The sequence below is a fragment of the Platalea leucorodia genome (genome assembly GCF_965183815.1).
Source record: "Platalea leucorodia genome assembly, chromosome: 16".
Taxonomy (NCBI): domain Eukaryota; kingdom Metazoa; phylum Chordata; class Aves; order Pelecaniformes; family Threskiornithidae; genus Platalea; species Platalea leucorodia.
In genome coordinates, this window is record NC_138838.1 from 10,449,532 (window position 1) to 10,473,445 (window position 23,914).

General features: G+C 41.4%; 1 protein-coding gene across 5 annotated transcripts in view; it reads right to left on the bottom strand.

Moving 5' to 3' along the window:
- Positions 1-2,002: 2,002 nt before the first annotated feature.
- LOC309598072 (putative ATP-dependent RNA helicase DDX52) overlaps positions 2,003-23,914 on the bottom strand; it is a gene marked incomplete at its 5' end in the record, with an annotated part of 53,613 nt that continues 31,701 nt past the window's right edge. For 4 of the 5 annotated variants that reach the window (XM_082328184.1, XM_082328183.1, XM_082328185.1 and 1 more), the window contains 9 exons: positions 2,003-5,950; positions 6,977-7,012; positions 7,451-7,561; positions 10,405-10,553; positions 10,841-10,937; positions 11,681-11,734; positions 12,471-12,634; positions 12,984-13,586; positions 22,257-23,207. In XM_082328184.1, coding sequence (XP_082184310.1) covers positions 5,819-5,950; positions 6,977-7,012; positions 7,451-7,561; positions 10,405-10,553; positions 10,841-10,937; positions 11,681-11,734; positions 12,471-12,634; positions 12,984-13,586; positions 22,257-23,207 — 2,297 coding nt within the window. In that variant the 3' untranslated portion in view covers positions 2,003-5,818. The remainder of the gene's footprint in view (positions 5,951-6,976; positions 7,013-7,450; positions 7,562-10,404; positions 10,554-10,840; positions 10,938-11,680; positions 11,735-12,470; positions 12,635-12,983; positions 13,587-22,256; positions 23,208-23,914) is intronic. The other variant, XM_082328188.1, reaches the window with a different exon arrangement.

Consider the following 23,914-nt stretch of genomic DNA (forward strand, 5'->3'; position numbering starts at 1 on the left):
AAATTTTTATCTTCCGAAGTCCTAGCTGAACGGCCGAGGTTTTGAGGAACGGCAGACGGGGTTAAAGGGTTTCTCCAAGCTGAACCATGCTGCGTGGGGATTGCAGCACAAGTGGGTTTCTGCTTTCCACAGACTAAAAGCCACTGGGGCTGAAATACAGTTCTCACCGGTACAAAACTGCCCCAGTGGCCTCAACCTCGTTTGGATCGGGGTAAAACCAGACCTGGTTGGAATGAAAGGCTAGATCAGAGTGAGTTCGATACAGAGGCTTCGATCAGCTCCGACCCAGGAGCCAGGTTTCACATTTACTGCAGAGACGAGTTTTACCAGGCTGGGCAAATGCCACTTGCTTAAAGTCACTCACCGGGGGAAGGGAACGGTGCTCGTAATTCCTGGGCTCCAGTTAGCGGGCCAGCGAGGCCAGCTCTAGGCGTTCACTACTTTAAATTAGGCCCAGGGCCACCTGGGGGGGCCCGGCGGCACATGGGCACGCTCTGCGCCCCTTTGGGCACGGCGGCCAGGACTGGCCGCGGCTTCAACGCACCGCGTTCCCGCCAAACCTGCCCGTGGAGACGGCGCTGCGGAAGGGGACGGCGCACGCTCAGGGGCATCCAACGCCCAAACGACGTTTCCCGTATGCGCTTTTACATAGCCCGTTCCCCCCACAAACCCTTCTTTTATCCGTTATCCAGGATGCGCTTACACAAAACCGCACATAACCCCCCCCCAAATACTTCAGCACCATTTTTTCCAACAATATCACCGCACGGATCTCGGTGTCCTTCGGTACCACGAGCACAAAGCGCAGTCCCGCGCTGGCAGAGGGAGGCCGCCTCCTGCTTTTGCAGAGGAGCAAGAATCAAGTCTTGGCCCGCTGAAATAAAAGGGAGTTTTGCCACCGGCTGCGTGCAGTTCAGGTTTCACGGTTGCGTCCCTTGGCCCCGGTTTCGGTGACAAAGAGACAGAGGAGGCTGATTAGCCATTTAAAAAAATACACTCATCATTATTTTCATCATGAGTTAAACCGCTGTAGGGAAATAGTAAGTAAGGAAAGGAACTAGCGATTAAAAATCAAGACTTAATCATTAGTCTGGAGACATTCTGAAAGCATGACATTTCAAAGGAGAAAAAAATACCAAAACCTGAAATCTGCTTTCAAAATTAAACTTTACCTAAAAAACAGGCTACGTATAACTTAACAGTATTTTCTATATCAAAACTGGAAGGTAAAAATTCTCCATTTTGAATAATTATGTATACTGCATACACAGACTGCCCTAGTACCTAGGGGAGGGGAAGATGCTAATGTTCAGCCAAGAAAGCATCAAGACTGACTTTTAAACAAAAAGGAAAGTTAGACCTATAAAAAAATGTAATTGCCTAATAAAGCACATTATGAAATAACGAATTCACCTGACATACCCACTTAGAGACTATATGATGGAGCAGTACAATGGCATTAATACTTGTAGGTATTTCTTTGCAGAAGTTCCTCTTGTGTGCGTTCTAGGAGAAGATATTTTACACAAGTGTCGGGTTTCCCTCCCCTCAAAATCCAGTTTTCCACACATCCTCAAATCTATAGAAACCACAGCAGAGCCAGAGGCACAGCGTCACTCCGGACGCTGTGAGCGCACCAGCTGGGGCTGAGGGGAAGATCATCCTTCCCGCTCCCCTGGGGCTTTTCCAAACGGACGCTGTCTGAAGCGCTTGCAGAATGGTTTATATGTTATTCACCGAGACATCTTTCAAATACCAGCCACAAAGGAGGTTTCACTTACACAGCTTCGTTATGTTTGAGGCCCTTTTTTTTCCAACCTTTCAAGGCTTCTCCCGAGTCACGGGACGATTCCCCCCTGCCCACGTATTTCTGCGGAGGAGGCCCCCAGGCCAGCGCCCGCCGGGCTCCTGCCGGAGGTGACAGCCTGTGGCTACCAGCCAGCGGCAAAAGCGATGTTTTTTTCTGGCCGCATCCTAGAACAAGCCACTTCGCAGGTTGGTCAGATATGAAATGAGCTCTTTATTGAAAATGAGGTTTGAATCTCAACAAAGGATTTATACAGCATTGCAAGAATTAAGGGAGTAAACAATGTACGAAAGTCAATTAATAACACTTATTGGATTTAAAATATCAGCAGTGACTCCAGCGTAGCGCAAACTGAAACAGCTCCACCTACTCATCACAAAACCGCTTCTAGAAGACAAATAACATGCACCCAGAAGGAAGAAAAAAGAGTCACAATATAAAGAGAAGGTTTCTGACCGCTTTTCTTCATAAAATTATGACATTTATATTTTAATATTGAGAATTGGAATTAAATACAGGCCCAGAGAGCGAAAAAATCTTTCGGAAAAAGTAGTTTGTACAATAGCAGCTTTTATTGAAAAGGCAGGTTTTGTTTCGAGTTTAATTCATCTGATATGCGGCTAACTAGAAATCGGAGCATTCCTTGGGTTGTCAGGAGCTGCTTCTCAACCTTAGGTCGAACTTCGCTATCGCTTCGCTTATCTACTGCACGATTTTCAAGGAAGGAGCTGCTCAAAACCAACCCAGGTGAAGAGAAGCTGCTGCCAGAGTGGAAAAGTCAGCAAAGGGTCAAGTGCAGAACCTACCAATTCCCGTGCCACAGCCAACCTCCAAGCGGCTACAGCCAGCACGGGTCGGCGAGCCCGGGGAGGCAACTCAAACCCAACCGCGGCCGGGCAGGGGAAGAGGCTGGAGCAGTCTCTTGGCTCCCCAGCACTCCTGCCACCAAGGAAAAACTGCAACACACGAAGACAGCACTGAAGCATCAGGAATGCAACCGGGCAAAGTGATATATACATTAAATAACCGAGCAAATAATCTGTTAAAATTCCAAATATACACAAATATATAGAAAAATCACTTTCCATAGGTAACCCCAAGGCAGCTCCAGAGAGCACATACTTTAAAAAAAAAAGAAAAAAAAGAAAACCACATTTCTCACTTTTTTCTAGTGAAAGAATGCATGCAGAAAAAGGAGTTACGTTTATAAAATTCAACCGAACCAAAGCAAAAGGCAGCGTGTCCATTAGCCTGTATGCAAAGGAAGCAGGGGAACGTGGTCTGTTACAATGCACGGTAGAAAATACTGTAACCTTGGATACAGATTGCAAGGACAGCGGGCTTTGGCTGGCAGTGTAATATCTGAGAAGACGCTGAACGCAACAGTGAGTCATTTTAACGACTGGGATGTGCGAGATGATCCTCATTGTGCAATGCCTTTATCAAGGGTATCTACATGGAAAACATTTGGTATATTCCCATGACGTAAAGGTGTTCGGTTCAGAAGAACGCTTTCTGCTTGCCACAAACGCAGTAATATTGCCTGCTGCTTTCCTTCTGTAGGGAGCAAGCAAGCAGTAGTGTCATACTTCAGTAAGCTCTGCTGCAATTATAATCGTAAATGTCAATTCTGTATTTTTATGGGCCAAAAGACAGGCTGGGTACCTCTCAGAGAGGGGACTTAACTTGCTTAACGAGTACATTAACAAGTCCAAAAAAAAATCACTGAAAAATGCTTTTATGACAATATAGCTAGTACTGTATTTGAAATACTCGTTGCTTTAAGTTTCACATTGTAGCCTCTTTTATTTGTGGCATTCTCTTTTAATTAGCAAAAAAATCCTATCTAGCTAAGTGTTCAGGAACTGCGGTGGAAACCCACGCTAACAATAAACTCCCTTTTCCCAATATAGCGTTTCATAAGCAACAGCCTTTGCGTCAGCCAGACGCTCAAAACCACTTGAGAAGTCCCCTCGCTAGCAGCAAGGCGAGGCATTTGCTCCGAGTCGGGCAACGCTGAAGCGCTGCTGTAATTCAGCACGCGAAAGCGAGCGCTGGCTCACTGCGCGGCGGAGACCCCAACCATCAACAGGGACACTTGCGCTGGGGATGTACGCGGCAGCCCCTCACGACGATGGAAAACAACGTATGTGGTCAAAAGCTATGGTGCTGGCTGCTGTAACTATTTCACACCTAAGAAATGAAATAGCAAGCAATGAGTGACTGCCCTTTTTCTGCTAATTACTGGGCAACAGAAGGCAGGCAGTCACTGTCACGCTACTGAAAATCTGCCACTTGATTAGCTTGAGCTTGCGACTGGAGGCACAAGTCGCTTATTTTATGAATGAGCTAATTTCAGGCAGCAGGAAGACTAATTTTAATTTGTGTAAATAAGGGGCCAGACACCTAGTACTCTTACGAGCCAAGACTGTTTCATTTGGTATAATTAATAGTTTAGTATAACTGAGCCTTTTTTTTTTTTTCTTTTTTAATATGAAGCATCATTTTTCCTCATTGCAATTTCTATTTCAGCAAATAACCACTGGTCAATATCAGCTACTCATAACGGAGGCAAGATTAACTTGGAAAAGCTGTTGATATCTTCGGAGAGAAGGGAGATTTTCTAGAGATCTGAGCAAATGAAGTCAAAGAATTAAGAAACAAGTTGTACCTGACGGATATACACCCCTCTTCATTCACTGCAGCCTGTATAGTGATACAGCTCTTATAGTAATGCCATGAAGCTCCCACTAGGTTTAAAATTCTGTAACTAGCGCTAAAACTGATTGCACTGTCGTCTGGATATTGCATCTGAAGAGAGAATCAGGTACTTTGGATGCACGGGTAACGTTTTGTGATAGTCTGTTATACCAACCTCCTTCTGTCCCGATAGGTGTACCTACCACAAGCAGGGAATCGGCAGGTGTGTGACAGCCTGCTTCAAAAAACAGCTTGCTTGAGAAGAGCAACTTTCAGGCTTAAATCACCCCCGCCCGTAGCAGGAGCTAAGGGCCATCCTGTGCTGCCGGTTCTGAGCCAGAGAAACACGTTCCTACAGAGAGCACTCGACCGCACAAGTTACACGCAGGCATCCCATCACGAAAAGCGTATTAACGTCCAGAAAAGGTAAAATATATATATACAGGAGCAGGCACTCTGTATCAGTGGAGTTCAATTTTCGACAGGGATGCAGCCACACGACTACCAAAGGGTCAGGTGAAACGTAACAAATGCAGTTCAGGACAAGTCCGAGGAAGGAGTTTGTATTTACAACAGAGTAGCAAAGACTACAGGCTTTAAAATCCAGCTGCTTGTACTAAAGAATCCAGATATTATAGGGAAAATTTCAACAATTTTTTCAAGTCCTTATCCCCCAGTACTAACCAGTTATGCATGTGAATACAGTATAATTTACAATACAGAACAGTGGAAGTATAAATATACAATGGCTCTCCGCAACCTCATTCCTTCTAAGTCAATAATTCATTTTGCCTCGAAAGTTACTGTGACTCGTGCATTGTATGCATTGTAACATTATAGCAGCAAATATTTAAAGAAAATACATCACGGTCCATATACCAAAAACATTAAAGAAAAGATTTGTTTGCAAATACATACTTCAAGTATTTAAGTGGTGACTTATATGCAAATCCGTCTAACATTTCAGTTTTTCTTGGAAGCTAGGTACTGGCCTCTCTCAGAGGTTTATGCGCTTGGTTAGCAGACTGCTTTTTACGAAGACTAACCCGCTTTCATCTTGAGAAAGACTGAAATGCCGCATTTTTTGCCACACTACATTTTTTTTCTGGTTATTTCTGAAACCCTGGCCATTTCAAGTGAAATTCTTCACGAGCAATTTGTACGTGACAGTGGCTTTAACTCGTTGTGGTACAAAAATCAAACAGAAACATGTCAAACACTAACCACACCTCAAGCCTTATCCTATCACACCATTTACCCCAAGTGTCCTGCGTTATTAGACCCGATACTCCATCTTCAGTGCAACTGCTTTCAGAGCAGGTCTGGCAAAATGAGACCTGGAGGTTTTGGCTCCACACAGTTGATCCAGAAATTTGCACAGCTTGCGTGGTATTGGTGCCCTCCATACGCCAGCTTAAAGTTATCTGTTTCCGAATTAAAGGCCTGAAATAACAAGAACAGAAACAAGTGTGACAGTCTCATCTACTCCAGGATCTAGAAACTAGAGTGGAAAATGGATACTGCACAGGTATCACCCCAGAATGGCACTGCATGGTAGGACCCTCTCATTCGGACCAGACCACCCAATAAACAATATTTTATTTTAGTCTGCAAAGTGTTTGCAGGTGGACAAAACCTCCAGCCGTCCCACCTGATGCATCCTTGGCCTGTCACACCCTGCGTTACGGGAGCCACCGGATTAGCCCGCTGCCTGATCTGACACCTGGCAACTAACGCACCTCGCTTCATGCATCTCCTACTGCTGCGTACCCATGCCAGATAAATGCTTGTCCTGCCAGCCAGTAGCTAGCTACTGCATTTATTTCACTTGGTCAAATTTTGCTGTGATTTAGGCAGGTGCAATTCTTGATATTAGTGTTATTTCAGGTTGAATTTGATCTACTTTCTTCTGTTAATTGAATCTGCTTTACAATAGGAGCTTCTGAACAGAGTGTGTGAAGCCATGAACAAGCTTCAAACATCTCGATGTTTGTTGCTAGGAGATATTTTCCAATGCTTCACAGCTACCTATTTAAAAAAAATATTCTAAACCTGTTCCCCACACCCTGGATTTCCTGCAGAGATTTCTAAAAATGCCATTGCCTACTACATATAGACAAAAGTCAATATTTGTAGCAAAAAAACCCCTACAGTTCCCCCCCTTCTGCAGCAGACACACAGGCAGCTACAAATTCAGAAACTCACTGCAGTGAATTTTCTACAACACAACAGAAGTAGCACAAAACCAGAAAGCTATTCACAAGATACAGGCATGCAGACAAGACAAAGGGGAGGCTCTAGAGCATGTTAGTTGATCAGATCAAGTGTTACAGTCACAAAAAATGACTAGAAGAAAAGGATTCATGATTGGTACAATTGAGAATGACAGCTGAAGGCCAGTTAGGAGTTCAGCCTTCCACACTCAACTAAGAATGATCTATAAAGAATATGCTTTTTACAGATTCATACTTTTCTAGGAAGCTCTTCCACAGGTTTCTCTTCTTTCTGAAATAACGTTGAAACCAAAAAGTCAGCAAAACTGCCGATATACGTTAATTGGTTGGCATTACTCTGTATGTATCCTGGGATTCCCTCCCAGCTCTGCTAATTGCAATAGTCCCCTCCTGGTGAGGCTCAGAGATGCATTTCATAAAGAAAAGTCATTAAAAGTTATACGTATATACTTTTAAAGTCTTAGTATCCCAGTTTCTTCCCCATTATGAACAATTTAACTCAACCCTTTATCCACATCTCTGTCATACCCAAAGCCCAATGAATATAGGACATGGACTATATGAGTCCCATCTATATGTCAGGTTTTGCCTTTGCCACTTCCAGTGACAAATTACAGCCATGAATTTTTTTTAAATACACCCCAGGCCCAAATGAAAGTCTAAACTGTAAAGTAAAAATGAGTTTAACAGCAGAGGCCATTATACTTACTTTACTTCTTGAATCCACATTTAGGAGGCACACTCCACAGGCAAGATCTTGGGCATTTTTAATCCCTGGACGCAGCATACAAGAGGAGAAATCCAGTGAGTTTTCATCTGGCTAAAGAAACGAGACAATAAAATTTAGGCGTTTTCAGGGACTGAAAAAGTTTCAGACATCATGATAAAAATTATCGATCTGGTTGCTACCAAGAGCCATGGTATCACACCGGCAACATGGCCGGGATGACATACTCCATTTTCTCGTAAGCTGATGCGTGATTCAATCAAAGCCATGAGTATGTATTTGCAATCCTGCTATGCAATCTCCATCGGCATTAATTTATAACACTCAAGCTCTTGAAAAAGGGTTAGACTATAAAGGAAAGAATTCTTAAGTTCCATGTTCCCACATCAAAAGAGGAAGAAACTTCTGAGGGAAGAGCCCAGGCGGCGGCTGCTACATTTCAACTGCAGCGTATTAAGAACTGGACGAAGATAAACAGTGGTATGCAACAACTGTTTGTGCAGCTGCAAGGAAACCAGCCATCGGCCAGCACAGCTTTCGCTAGTTAACATCTGAAGTGGCGTCTGTATCAGTGGTTATTGTCCGGAATTCCCCATTATTGCCTGATCAAAAAAGAGCAGTTGTTATTCTTTCTGAAGGTTTTTCTGAAGCTAGAATACGGCACAGCAGTACAAAATGGGATATTAAGGTTAGCCAAACCATAGAAGAATTAAGGTCACCAGCCATACAGAAGCACAGGTTAAAGAGAGGCAAAGGATGGGAGAACAGGCCTGCAAATAAGTAATAAATCAATATAGTCACTTTTCCGGTACATAGTCTTACATTTCAGCCACAAGATAAATTATAATTTAAAACTTTGCATGAGGATGGTATAAAACTGTGGAAGTTTTGCCTGAAGATAGTAGTGCAAATAAAAACGACGACTAGAAATGCAAGAAGTTTAAAAAAAAATGGTGTGATCATGGAACACGTGTACTCTTAATCCATACTCTAGGTATGCTGATCACGCTCCCCCGCCGAATGGCTGGAGAATAATTGGAATCCTGAAAAAAAAGCCCTTTAATCTTTAAGTAGATCAATCAAATTAATAAAGGCACTCTAATATTTGTTTACCGAATGCATGAGTGAAGCAAATGAGAAGGTCATCCTGTAATTTGCAGTGAAAAACCACAAGCCTGTGCATAAAATTACCTTGTAACAAAATCCCTTAAAAGATAAAATTAACCTTTCCAAGCACATGCCTCTGAGCTAGAATATTTCTCTCTGCTTAATTGGCACTTCTGCATCATTTGGGATACGTGACTGCAACACCGGCGGAAGAAGGCATGGTTCCACACCTTCCAGTGACCCAGGCGGAGAAGAGAAACAAAAAGGGATGATTTTGAGAGCTACAGGAGGCAGGAGTCCCCGTCTCTTAGATAACTTCAGAGGTACCGTGCGTGTAGGAGAAGTCATTATTCCCAGCTCCTAGTAGGCTTAAAATTTAGCAGGACCGCTACCAGCCAGGAGCCGCTGCAGCTCGGAGAACACGTGGCCAAGCTTTGGACTTTAAGGTAATCCCTGTAATCTTCCAAGGAAAAGCACTTTAAGAACTAAATTTTAATCCACTTGCTTAAAGCAGGAGAGGATCCTGATAGCTTTTTAGATTGTTACTATCAACAATGCCAGAGTTCAAACAGATGAATCCCAGTTTATCAACTTCATCTGCCAAGCAGTAAAATATTGAAAGTATAAATTTGATATTTTGACAGGGTTTGTGCAACACAGGCCATCGCCAAAAATACCTGCTTGCCGCCACTGTTTGTACTGGAGAGGTTTAAAATGTGTAAAAGGTGGGTAAAAAGGGACTGATCATTTATAATACCTGCTTTGCAGGGAATGACAGTGAGTTGAAGATGGCTATTGCAAGCAGAAACCAGGTACTCTGGGCCTTACTTCTTATAAACAAGTGTTTATGGGGGAGCAAAAATCTTTAGTGGCCATAGTTGCATCGCACGAAGGAAGCCACAAATTAAAACGTTCACTGAAAATATAGCCATGGTAATGATCTGCTTATTGGTGCTTGCTGCCATGTACTGATACTAACTAAGAGTTAAAGACTGCTTAGGTATATACTGAGTTAAAGGGATCCATTATGCAAGATGATATCAAGCGCCTACAGACAGATGATTCCCTAAAAATATGAGCTTTACTGTGCTTAAAGTCAGTCATTTTGCACGTTGTATTTCCTGCAACATACATATACAAAAAAGTGCAAGATATTTAATGGCAAAGTGATTTTCTTGCCTTCTAATTGTGTGTATTCTGTACCCAGCCCCTATGTGCCCCTCTTTTTCCCAGTTCCTTTGCAGACCCTTCCCATGGGATGCTCCTTCTCTTAAAGGCCACCCCTCAGGCAGCCCCTCACCATCTCTCCTTGTAACTTGAAAGCTCTCGAGCTCCTACCAGACTGTCTCAGAGCAATTGAGCTTTTTCTGGCAGTTCTATTCAGAGGAGGAAAAGCTATTTAGTCTGTAGCAGGAACCAAAACAAACTTAGGCATTTCCAAATGCAGAGAGAAAGGAAAACAGTTTAGTTATTCCTGTGTTGCTACATTATGTGCTCCTCTATTGTGAGCATTAAAACTAATTGCAGGGATATTACAAAGACAAGTCCACACTATTCTGGTTTTGTAAAATGGCTTATTTAAATTTTACTAAATGTCCCTTATTGGAGAGGTCCACAGACACACAGGATATCATCTAAATCATTAAGACACTAAGTGAGATGACATCACGTTTGTACATAAATAGTGGTTTTCTTACAGAGAGCTTTAAACTGGATTTCATTTTGCAAGAGAAAAACACAAACTGTAAAGTTAGGACACCCCGTGAAGTCACTTTACGTATAATTATGACATTTCTTTTAGTAAAGACATAGCTTATTTTTGGTCTTACCGTTAAAGCAGCAAGTGACATGAAGCTTATTAGGTTGTTCCACACTTTATCAATATCCTTCAGCAGCTGCTGGAGTTTCTCACTGCAAACAGCAGTTGCTTTGATACCCAGTTCAACTCTCTTTGTTACTCTGTAGACTTCGACGACCCCTGTTGATATAAAACACAGTGGAGGACTGCAGAGAATTCACTGCAAGCACAGGTTCCTGAAACTTTTAACTCAGAAGCTGCACAAAACAGGCATGGCACGCGAAAGGTGGCCATGGACGGTTATTCCAAGGTAGTAGTTACATTTATTTAGCAGAAGAGTTGTTCATTATTTCGGTGCAGGCAAAGATTAAGCTAAAAAGTGATACCATTTTAGAAAGAGTGATTATATATTACTGTTCTTCAGAGGAGAACTTTCAATGTAAGAGACATGGTAAATGAAAACATACCTAGTAAATATTCCATGCCTTGAGCAGACTGGATAACTTCAGTGCAAACGGCTGAACTACTTATTCCATTTAAGGTATCATTTGCTTTCTTTATGACCTGGTGGAAATGAATTTCATAAAATGATGGTGTTATCTACCTTAAAATAATTATTACAAACACGATTGTCCCCAATAGAAACTGTTATACAAAAAAGGAGGCAAATTAAATAAGAAATAATTGCCGTACTCCATCACATGGTTTTGTATATTCATGCTGTAACTATAAGTAGATCAGGGGAAAAGTATGAACATTTAAAACCTTAATGTATTCCCCCAAATATTTTCATTACCAAAATAATAGTTTGAAGATATGCATGCATTGCTATCTAGTTTAATAATAGCATTCACAGTTCTGGCTGTCTAATACTCAAATGCAAAGAAGAAATTTTAAGGAAAAGTAATCTGGCTGTGAAACATCTGACAGCCGTCACCAGAAAATGACTGGCCCCTCCGCACAGCGCATTAAACAAGCCTCTTTCTCAAGAAGTGCTGTCGAGCCAGATGCTGGGATCAGTGCCCCAAACAACATGCCTTACTGGGCACCCAAAACACAGGAACACCAAATTAACTCGTGAACTGGCCAATTTAGGCAAAAGCCAACCTAATCACAAATGACAGGGAGATTAGCCTAGGATCTTTAACTGAGGAGGTAATGCTTCTGCTGCGTGACAGCTTTTGGTTTAAAAATTGTAATCCGCTTGGGCCGATTCACACCCTTTCTATGCCTAGATGGTCTTAAACACTGAATGAGGTGGCACCTAGAGAAGGAGGAAAAGGTTTTGGAGGAGACTATATACTTACTTGCAGGGCACTCTCCAAGCATCTTTGCCATTCATATGCATACCTCTCACTTTCCTATTTGGAAGAAAAGAGCAGTCTGAATCTCGTTCCTACCCACATTTCCCTTTCTCCTATCACAACAGACATACAGTAGACAGGTATTTTCAGAGACTATTTGCAGATTAGCAAGTAAACTTGTAACATACCTATTCCTAATTTCCCCCCCATTCTTTAAATATTCTCTTTGCACCTGAACTCTACAATTTGATTTCTGGGACTTCGAACTGGTTTCAAAAGGAAGAACATATATGAATGGGTAAAAAGTTTGCATTGCACATACCTACTCCTGACACATTTGTTACAGGTCTGCTGTTCTAGAAATAGGGATTAGCAGAATTTAATGAGTCCTTTTGCCATCTATTCTCAAGATGAGCAAGAGAAAGAACTACCACACAGCCAAAAAAGTTAAGCCATTTCCCAAAGCCAATGGTCTCAGTGCCAAAGCTGGGATTAGATTTAAGTCGTAACTAATTTCCAGTTACAAGCTCAGACTACACGGTCAAGTGATTCCGACTGACTTTCAGACAATAGCATTTTTTCCCCACTTCACGAGACTTTAAAGACAGGAAAGAAGAAACCTCCTTTATGAGCAGTTTCCAGTTTAAACATCTAACCTTACCCAGATGCCATCTTAGAATCATACCCTAAATTCAAATAGCTGAAGTCCCAAAGAGCTGTGATACAGAACACTCTTAATATCACACTGATGAAAGCCATCGCCAATTTACTTGAATTCCAGATAATTCCTTACCTCAACTTCCCCAGTCAAGTCTTTGTATTTGTCTCTGATGACAGGCAAAGCAGGCTTCTCACTTAGAGTATTTGAACGATCTCTAAACGGCTGTTCCAAAACTGGTAAAGGTGAAGAGCGACTTATTTCTCGGTCACCTAGGCTTAAGCTCCTTTTATGAGACCCTAAAGAGTTAGGATATAAACAAGTTAGGCTTTTACTCATAAAGGCATGGACTATTTAAAATTAATAAAGTAGTAGCAAGGGATGCACTACTACACCAGAAGAACAAAGCCTTCTATTTACTCTGTGACTGGTGCAAATTTCCCCAGTTCCTCAATTCTTACAACTTTTTGGCATGAAAAATTTTTTCTTCTAGAACCAGACCTGCTCCGAACACAATAGAAATCAATGAGAAGATTCAGTGTGTTTCCAGTAGCCTTTGGAACAATGCCCATCGGCTAATTTAGAATTTGATTAGAAAAATTAGCCTTTGATAAGCACATGCATTATGAGCCTCCTGAGCAGGCTTACCTTGAACAGACAGGTCAAAGGTAGCCAGTTCACTCTTGATCATTTCTTCACTAGATTTCACCTTGCCTTGGGAAGTTGCCACCAAGAAGTCAAACTTGCTGATTTTTGGCTTTTCACTCTGGAATTCTCCAAAGTCATCTGTAGATTCTCTTCGCAGTTCGGAAGAGATACCACTAGCAAGGAAGTCTGCCTCTTGATTTGTGTCAGCTGCTGCTGCTGCATCCTGTGCTTCTGATGAAGGTCTTGCAAAATCACCAAAGTCTGCAATGTCCTCGTCACTTGGACCGCTGGATATCGGTCCAGAGTCTTTAAAGTTTGCAAAGGCTGCAAAGGAAACATCCTGTAAAGCATCCTCGCTAGAAAAGGTTGTCACTTTGGAAACTGTTGTCATGGTAATGTTTTCTGAACTGCCAAACAAGGTCTCCTTCTTCTGAAGAACAGAAGTAGCCGCAGAGGATCCACTTCCTGAAGACTGGACAAAAGAGGAGAGCTTCTTGCCCTGATGAATGTCGTCTTTGTCGGACCAGTCATAGCTTGCCAGGCTGCTCACTGCAGACCCACTGTTATAGCTTCCAAATGGGGCACATTTCAAGTCATCTATATCTGAGAAAAACAAACCCCTACAATTAGAAGCTGAAGTTCAAACGTTAATCTCTCTACACTGTATATAAACAGTAGCAACTTGCTAAGAGTCTTAAAGAACTGCAAGAACAAACACAGTGAACTGTTGTTCCCATGAAGCTTAAACTAGAGCTTGCACAAAAATAACCTGAAAAATACCTAAGCATTTCATAAAAAAAAAAAAAAATCTCCATTTAATAAATGTAAGCCTTGACCTTTGAATATTGCCTTATATTTTACACTGAAAGTCACCATCCCACTACAGGTAGCGAAGAAACACTAAAAAAATGTTTCTAGACAGTACAGACTGCACAGATCACCAGTTCAGTTTTCTGATGTTGGCTACAGAATCCTCAATTAAAATGTAAACATTAGCAACTCAAACATCTTATCTCATTATTTCATCTTATCAAAACCAACCACACAGAAAACTGGGCTAACCTTCCCATTCCCTCCGATGAAGTATTAATACACTCTAATTTTATATTCATGCTTTGATACAAATAAATGTATAAAAATGTGCTGCAAGAATTTTTAAAAAATAGAAGTCCTGTTTAAGCTTATCACAGCTACTGCAGTGCCGCACGGCCGACTCTTCAAACTTACAGGTTCCAGGAATGACACGAATATTGCGAAGATCGTGTTTTAGCTTTTACAAACTATTTATTCAGTTAAGTATAGAGAAAATCCAATTATTTTGCAGAAAGCTCCAAACATTTATACTCACCCGGCAATTATATGCGCCAATAGGTTCTTCTCATTGCCATGAGCACGTATAAGATATAGCCTGGTTGCTTACATTAGAGCCAGCAAAGGAGCCTACACAGTGACCGGGGTCTGCTGGGCTTTGTCCGCTACTCGTTCAACTGATCTTTCACGTTTAGACTGAGATTGATCCATAGCGAAGGCACAGAGAGCCAGGGGCTGTGTAGTTTTCATTAAAGCATTAAAAAAAAAAAAAAAAAAAAAAAAAAGCCCTCCTATACTACATTTGGCATTTGTTTTCCAGCATTAACAATTGTCAGTTTGGATTAGACATTCAGCCGCTGCTCAGTGCCTAGGGTCAAACGGGCTCAAGGTAAAGCAAACCCAAACCAGAAAATATATTCTCTTAGCATCGTTTTAGCTGAGACTCTTCTGATAAACATTATGGTCTTAACTGGCTGACACGCAGGAGCAGCAACTTGGTTTAATAGAGCCGGGGTGAGAACAAGCTGACTTTCCAGCCGCCCTCTTTATTCAATCTGGCCACACCAGCCTGAGGATTAAGCCATTTTAACAAAACATTTCTGCCTTCATTTATTCATTTTGCTGGAAGGGGAGAGCAGGCCACGCTTTAGGCTGCTTTCCAGGCACGACCCACATACATAGCTAATTAAAAAGTCCAACAAATATACAATTTAATGATAGAGTTTAACGGCTACTACAATAAAGCGAAAAGGCCTTTTGCAACGGGTCAGCGAGGCATGGCGTGTCGCCGATCAGATTTTCCTAAGGGACAATCTTCCTGCAGCTGCTGCATTTGCACATGACAGCATCTCCATAACAAACGTTAGCACCTTGCACATAGACAGCAAGATTTCAAAGTGCCATTCGAATATTAAATTTGTAGAGCAAGCAGTTTACAGAAGGGTAAACAGACAGATGAAATCACCTGCTTATGGCAAAACTGAATAGAAAGAAGGCTTCGAGGTGAAAAGGAGCTGACTTGCAAGGCATCGGTAATTTATCACAAGAAACCACACCTTGTGCTCTCAAATATACGGTTTTGTTTAAAGAAGTTAAATGAAAGCTTTGCGAGCATTAAAGAGAGTGCCAGCATAACCACCAAAATGTTAGCCAACTGTAATTAATCCTGGGATTTTGAAAACACCACAGTGTACTAGGCAACCTCTTTTTTTTCAGTTTGTGTTGACTCCAAAACCCAGGAAAGATTTAAGCATCGCTATTGTTTCGGTGTTCACCGGGAAGTGAAAAGAAAGAGTGATGATCCTACCGCGAAGATCCGCACGATCTATTGTGAATGATTTCTTTGATAACTGCTGAGAGTTTGAGCTGCAAACACATCCTAAAGGACCGGGTCAGCGTACTCCTGATCCCATCCTGGCTCAGGGACAGGCAGGACGAGCAGCAGGCTTCGGTGGGAATCCTGAACTCCCCGTGCTTCGCCCGCAATCAATAGGTCACAGCAGGGAAGGCAGAACAGTATTTTAATTATTCACAAACTAAGATTCAGGATTCTCGACGGGAATTCATGCAGACATGAAACCCATCTGCATAGGTGTAAGAGCCGAGATGAAATGTAATAGTTCAATTCTATACATTTTAGTTACTTGGATAGTTATGAAAGGATTACTCTGGTGAATAAACTTTCCTAAGAGTATTATATTACCGGAAAAATACTGTGTTCAGAGACAAAGTGTTTACAGTTAAAGCAGTCCTAAAAAAATTTATTGAAAAGTATGAAAAATAAGAATGTACGTTTAACTGTCCATAATCCAAGGTAAACTAGCTTTTATAAGAATTTTTATTCTATTGCAAAAACCCCAGCCTCTTGCTGTGCCATGCACTGCATTTCATAGAATCATTTGCCGCAAGTTAGGTGCTTTTGAACAGAGGGAGCAAAACCGTAACCTTTGTCATAGCTACGGCAAAACTAAGGCTTATCTGAGCTCTTAGCACATTTGCTGCATAATGAAGAGAGGAGCATTTTTTCCCCCGACAGGTAGCGGAGCAACTTGCCACCAGACTAATAAGCGAGCAAGCAGTTTACATGGGAAAAGCACTTCTTGGTTGACCCTAGAGAACTCTTCATGATGTGGGTATCTCTATTATTGGCAAAAAGATTGTTTTATTAAGCAGTGTTCAGAACTACTGCTCCAATAGCCTTTTTCTTAAAGGCCACCGACACATTTAATGAATAAAAAAGCTCCAGTTAAAATGCTGCAGTTATCACCTCCAGGGTAATAAAAGCTTCATTTTGCTGGTATGGCAATTCAAAATTTAAAAAGAGGCATGTGTTTCAGTAATCTTTTTTCAAAGCAGGAGATGATTAAGTGGAAAAAAAATTAATTACTTCTAACTAAGCATCACATTTAGCGACAACAGATGCTACGGAGCTACCGCCATTTCCTCCTGGAGGACACTTTTAGTAAGGACAGAATCTCAACTGACGAGAAGCATCGAATTTTATCAAAAAAACAAGCAAAGACTAAATCCATTCCAGATTCTATGAAAATGCATTGTTTTGGGGCTATGCGATCTTTTTTTGTAAGGTTAAAAGTCATTTCTTGGTTAGCATTTTTTGGAGAGCATACAGCAAATTCCCTGTCGAAGCAGGGCAAATCTTAAATTGATCATGCGTTAGGAACCCCATCATCCTACCACAAGAGATGTATCAATAGATTTCAGTGAAATATATTGTCATAAAACAGCATTCCTTAGTAATCTCAGCAGCAATTTTGTGGTGTCTTCCAGAAACAACACAGCAGATTTGAGTTTAGTTTTGTTCCAAAAATCCAAAAGCTCTTATACCCAGTAAGTTGAAGCCACGTGTCATTGGCACTGTCAGCTTTGCACTGGTGAGACCACAAAACACACCCCAGATTAAACACACTGAGTATAAATTCTCATATCGCTTCAAGATGGGGGCAGGGTGCATGTGTGTCTGTAAAACCAAAGTCAGATCCATTCAAATATCACGTAACCACATTTTTTTTTCCCTTAAAAATATTTTCTAGTGAACCAAGAATGGAAAAAGCGATCTTCACAGTGCCATGCTGGAGCGCAGTAAGTTTCCGAAAGCTTTAGAAACCAAACCCAATTTGTACGTCTTCCAAAGCAAAAGGTTGGAAATATTTACCATTTACTTTCCATTTTGAACTACCAAAACCACAGTCCAACCTGCCTGATCATCACCTGGGGACAGCTACAGCTATACGAGCCAGCCACGCAGCTGCTGGAGAGAGGCAGAGCAAGAGCTGCCAAGGAACGCACAGGAGAATCCTGACAAAGGATGAAATACAGTTAAAACACTTTTTTCCAGTGTTATCTCATCTACAGAAAAACTTGACATCCTTCATTTGAGCCAACTATAACAATTTATTTCAACTACCAAGGATTAAGTTATGGCTGGAGGCAATTTACAAGCTGGAGCCTTCAATGTCAACAGTTTAATCATTTAAGGAAAACCCTTGACAGCCTTAGTGATATTCTAAAGAAAACTGAAAAAGACAATTCAGAAGATTGCAATACATTTAGTGATTTTAACTAACACAGGAGACTTTCAAGTTTTTATATTTCAATTTATATTAAATTCTGAGGAATAAATATAACTTCTGTGTCATTTTTTTGGTTGTTAGGGTGATGCAGGCGGTAGCTAGTTCTGTTCCTAGTGGAAGAGCATCAACGCACCAAAACCAGAGCTGTTACGCTGGGAACACCACCAGCAGCCTGCGCAAGGAGCCCAGAGACCGAATGGGGACAGGCACCACCTCCTTACCGCTTCCATGGGGCTTCACCTGGTAACGGCGGAGCGGAAACTGGAAGACTACAGAGGCTGGCATGTACTGCTGCCATCTGTCTCACGCCTATCAGAAATCAGGAAAAGTCAAAGCCCATTTCTCAGCTGGTGAAGCCTGGAAGAGCATTAATGATAAGGGAGTTACTCCAATTTACTTTTGTTGAAGATGGCAGTACCTAGCACCGCTAAGGTGGAAACCATCAAGAATGCTGACTGTAAGATAAATTAAAATGAAGGAAAAAGGAGAGAAAAGCCTTCAAACCTTGTGGAATTAAAGAATTTGCTAATTGTTTTTTAATTATCAAGATAAACAACGTTTCACAGCGAAATAAAGACCCCCTGAGCTTGCATTGGAAGCGGAGAGACGGCTCAGCTCAGCCCTGCCGAAGGCCAGGGCAGCTGCTGCCTCTCTGCGCCCTTTGGCTCAGCTTGGAAGGCGTTCAGAAAACACGTCCGCACCCTCCGCTGTCAGAGGCCTTCGCAGGGTAAGAAAGTGTTGTTAAGCTCTTGTATTTGCAGAATTATACTAAATGAGGGCAAGTGAGTGAATTTGACTGTCAAGTCTGGACAAAAATGTAATAAAGTACAGAGTCATGAACATCACTCTCCCTCCTCCAGGTATGATTAACTGAACAAATACTAATAGCACAAGCCCTGCAGAATTAAGTCTCTCAAGCTTATGTTCAAGTCTTCAGTTCAAAAAGCTTTAGGGCTAGGCATAGCCTACTGGTTCTCCAGAATGAAAGAGGGGTGGTGTTTGGGTTTTTTTCTTTTTTTCTTTTTTTTTTTTTCTTTTTCCTTTTAAAGTCTCTCAAGATTGGTGTAAAGAAGAAAAACATATTCTGGTTACTGGTCTGGTTTTTGCTCTTCTGGCAAGGAACTACAAGAACCCAGTTTGCGCTGGCGTAACGCTTTAACTTTATTCCATATCTCAATTATTTTTAGCTTTTTACCTTGTCTGCTAATTTGCCGTTAATCCCAAACTGTTAGTGGCTCAGGATTTGGAGGAATTCAAAGCGACATAATTACGTGATACAAATTTGCAGCTGTCATTCGTGTTTGAAAGCTTCAATATTTAGTAAGCCAGGACTTCCCAAACAGAAAAAGGAAGCAGGGCCCTTTACTTTGGGGCACCACTTAATTCACTCTAGATTAGCTAAATAAATATCAGAGTATCAGTTAATGGGCTCCTCCTCATAAAGGCCTAGATAGCAACATATTTTCCAGTTGGTCAAAACCAACTCACAGAAACAACCCTGCCATCCACACATCTCCTCTATTCAACCCCTCTCAAAAACTGCTCTTTTCAAAAATATCATTTAGCCTGATATGTAAAGTTTCAGAAGCACACAGGGAGCGCGGTCAAAGCACTGGAAGAGGAGAAAGAAGCTCACCCACACGCTGCTCTGCAAGAGAAAGGCACCCGCCAGCTTAAGGGGATACTATAACTTTAAACTTTGTATTTTTCAGGAAAAAGAGATACATTGCTGGTTTGCAACAAATCACACACATCCCCACATTTTCAAAATATGCCAAGATAATATTTATTAACACAGCAGGACTTACAGATCACAAAAGATAGTGATACATAGGAGCTCGTAAGGGCGTTATCAGAATAAAGCATGCAGGTCAATACTTGCAGAAGAGAGATATCAAAGCAGATCTGAGAAGGCACATTCACACAGGAAATGTTTCATTGAAATTAGACATTAGAAAAGCAGCAAAAAACCTGAAGTTGATTAAAATATACAGAGATCTCCAATAATGCCAAAGAAAAAGGTACTTTACAGATTTGTAAGTGCAGCAAATGGATAACCCTTTGAGAATACCCGGGCAAGGGTACGCTCTCGCTGCAACGTTCGGCAGGATGCAGAACAAATTAGGTTCACATAACATGACTAGGTGTTAATTAAAATGCTTTCGTCTTGGAGTGAAACATAAATTTGGGTTAAAAGAAGCAGCCTGGTTGAAACTAACAGCATGCAGCCAGTGCTCAAAGGGTTATATGCAAGAGAAATCAGGCAACATTAGTATAATCTACCTTCCACACAACGAATTATAGCAAAGTTTAAAGAGACAGTATCCCCTTTGGAGAGAGCAAAACTGAAAACCTTTCTTCCCTCAGAGACCCAGGGCCGTCGTATGGGAAGCAACTCAACGATTTCTTTCTAATTCCCAGCGTAAGCAACCTACCTGCCCATACCTGGAAGCTATGCAACATGAAATCTCGATAGCCAAAGGATAAAGACCTCTGTATTGGTATGTCAGAAAAGTCAAATCATTTATCAGCACCTCTGTCCTGCTGCAGTTTCACTGGAGATGTTACACGGTGCTTGCAAACATACGGTTCCCAATGACTAGCCTCCCATTTCTCAGCAGTGAGGATGACAAAGGGATACTGTCCCTTTTTGACATTAGATTTACAGATCGAAGAAAATTAAGAGAAGAAAAAAAAAAATATCTGCTTTTTAACTTATGTAAACTGAAAAAAGGACTTGAACATCAGCAGTTCATAGCTTGAAATGCATCAAACATACATAAAGGAACACATGAGCACAGAAGTATTTGTAACAGATCGTCCAGAGCATGCTCCGCTACAAAATCCAAACAGAGTTAAATGGAGTAAAACTCTCCCTGTGGAAAAACATCTAGCTTGGCACCATAGGAGAATACAGACTTGTTTAAGTTTAATAAAAATAGCTTCTAATTAATACTTCAGAGTTCAAAAGTTTAGCAACAAGCACATGGTCGGCTAACCCCTTTAAACAAACCAAGAGAGTCTTTCCTGCCACAAATGGCAATTATTTATCACTGTGGCAAAAGCTCACATCCTGTAGAAGAGCTACATAAGTCAAACTACCACCAAAAGAGGCTAGAAAAATATTAGGAAAAAGTGCTTTCAAAACCAAAGTAAACATTCAAGAATACACTGTAGGTGCTACGTTTTTGACAGCTCACTCAACTTGGAATTTTACCAAGCAGTAATAGGAAAATTAAATGTCTTTGCTAATAAATTATTCCTGATATTTTGTACCCTGTTATAGAGTATCTTCCACATGAAAGTTGCCAACTTAATTCCCTCTCCTACTTAAAAATATCATATAATGCAAAATTACAGTACTGTATATTTTCTCTACCCATATCTGCAAAAATGGAAGAAATATTTCATATGGAAATAACCAATTCTTGCAGTAACAGCTTTTACATTTACAGTTTGTATGCCCCCCCCTGTTCAGAAAAGCCTTTGACTGCATAATACTTGTCGCTAGAACACAGTAATGGTTCCCATATTATTGAAGGCCACAGAACATTTAACTACATCTTATCTTCCTATGTACATATGAAAAGAAAAAAGCAGGACACTTGGGAAATTTGTTTTATGATATGCAATCAGATTGGAGATGGTCAATTCACTCTCTCAGGAGTACTTTCATAAAGGGAAATTAAAGAAGGTGAAAACCTGATCAGGGTAAAGGAAAAGTCCCGTGGTTTTAAATTTAGGTCCAAACGCTATCAATCATGAGACGAGCATTTACAAGCCCTTTGCACAATTATTCCAATAAAGGTTTTAACTCTAAAAAGTGTATGCAATACTTCTACTTGCAGTCCTGTAAAATACTGGCTACACAGATTAAGCCCCACCGTAACGGGAATACACTAGTGGTGTTGATTAGACAGCTTTTCATTAACAGCACAAATTAGTGTTCTGCCTACCCTTTTAGAAGTGCAGAGCGGGTTAAGTCCCCAAGCCAAATGCTTTGTTGAAACCAAGAGATTAAAGTGAGACTCTCTGCCATTCATCTTGCTAATACAAATGGAATGACATTGTTTGCATTAGAAAATTTTCCACTCGAATCCCTTAAGTGACAATAGCTAACAGGTACCAGTAATATGATGTTGTCAAATCTCAAAAATAAACTGGCATGGAGTTCAAACTGTTCAATCTATTTATAGTCATCTAAGACAAAAAATAAACACCGCCCTGCTAAGGGGCTGTTGGCTAGAGGGTGCACAGATTTAGAAGTCTTCCACTACTGAAAGACTAGTGCATAATACTGTAATTTAGCACACAGAAGAACACCGAAATCTCCATCACCTACGTTACCAGAGCAATCTAACCAGTTCCTCACCTGCTGCTGGTGGATGCTGGCCACTAACTGTTGGCAAATCCAAAGAGCTATCAGACATGACATGCTTAAGATCTCCTCCCACATCAGCCAGTTTCATGTCAAACTGAACAGACAACGCGTCTTCAGAATCCTCCTTGCCGACACTGCTGCCACCAATAGAAGGGAGATCCAGAGACTTCACCGAAGCAGAGTCTTCTTTGGCCTGCTTGAAAGCTGCAACTTTGTCCACCAGGGACTTATCTGCGCTGTTGCACGTGGAAGAAAACTTGTTAGAGTGAAAGTCGGCAAAATCATCATCGCTCTTCACTGAAGAAAGCGTGTTGTCCTTCGCCTCCTCAAAGCCTGCTCCAGAGCCTTCCAGAGAAAGCTGCTTGAAGATATCGTATTTGGTGGGCGTAGCGGCAGTGGCAGAACTCTGCCCACTCTTCACCGTGCTGGCAGATGAGCCAGACTGGGGAACAGGACCGGCCTCCAGCTTAAGTGCATTGTATTTGTCATCTGTTTTTTGTTCTGAAAATCCACTGCTATTGTTGAAAGCCATAAAATCTGCAAAGTCATCTTGTCCACTGGCTGATGCGCAATTAGAAAATTCCCCAAAAAGGTTGAACTCTCCAAACTCATCAGCTAAGCTTGAACTTTTGCTGGGTGCTGGCTGGGCGGTGGTAGATGGAAGGGGTGGTGGAGGAAAGGAGCCTGATTTTGATGTATTAAATGAAGGTGGAAAGGATGGCTGCTTGTTTTCTCCAGTAGAGGAAAAGAGATCCAAGTCTGCTAGATTCAAAGAGGTCTTTGCTTGTGTTTGCTGTTTTGACTGAACGGGCAGAGAAGGGAAGGACGTAGGGAAAGTTTTGTCTTTTGTAGGTGGCTCTAATGGTGAGATACTGTCAGCGGTTTTGAAATCTGTGAAGCCATCATCGGTTCCTGCAGGCTTGAATTCTGCAAGGTTATCTCCTGAGAATAAAGACAATGAAAAAACAATAAGAAGACACTGCAGTGACAACAAATACATCATACTCACACCATGCAAGCAAGCAAATTATTTCATGCAATGTCAGAAGTTTTTATGCAAACTATTTAAATTAAGACCTCGGGATGCACGTAGAACTGCAAACTCAACTTCTATGAACCACACAAGTTTCAAGGTCAGCGATTCTAATATTCATTCCAGCAAACACTTAAGTCTTTCAAATAGCCTCAAAGTCATATTAAATTCCCTTTACACTGAGTTAATATCAAAACAAACCATGACCAATAGATTCAAAAGGTGATCAGTACTGTCTCATTCAGCTTCCACGTAAGTTTTTTCCCACCTCATCCTTCCCATATTTGCCAAGCAATGAATGTAATCTTGAATTTCACTTATACCAATATAGTATTTGCCTTCTTACAGAAGCAATTCTCCCCCTCCCTCCCTTCAAAATATTGCCTAAATACAGTTTATTCATGCACTGTCAGCAGAGGGCTGAGACAAAAGCAACCCTGCTGATAAGCTGAAAGGGGACCGTAGTAGAGACCAACTGGACTTGCCTGGTGGCTGAAGGTACTTCTGAAAAATGTTTGCTTGAAAGAAGGCAGACAGCCAACAAGCCTATCCAACTGGGCACACTGGGGAACCCAACGGGTGGAAGAGACCAAACCCCAAACAGAAAAGAATGCAA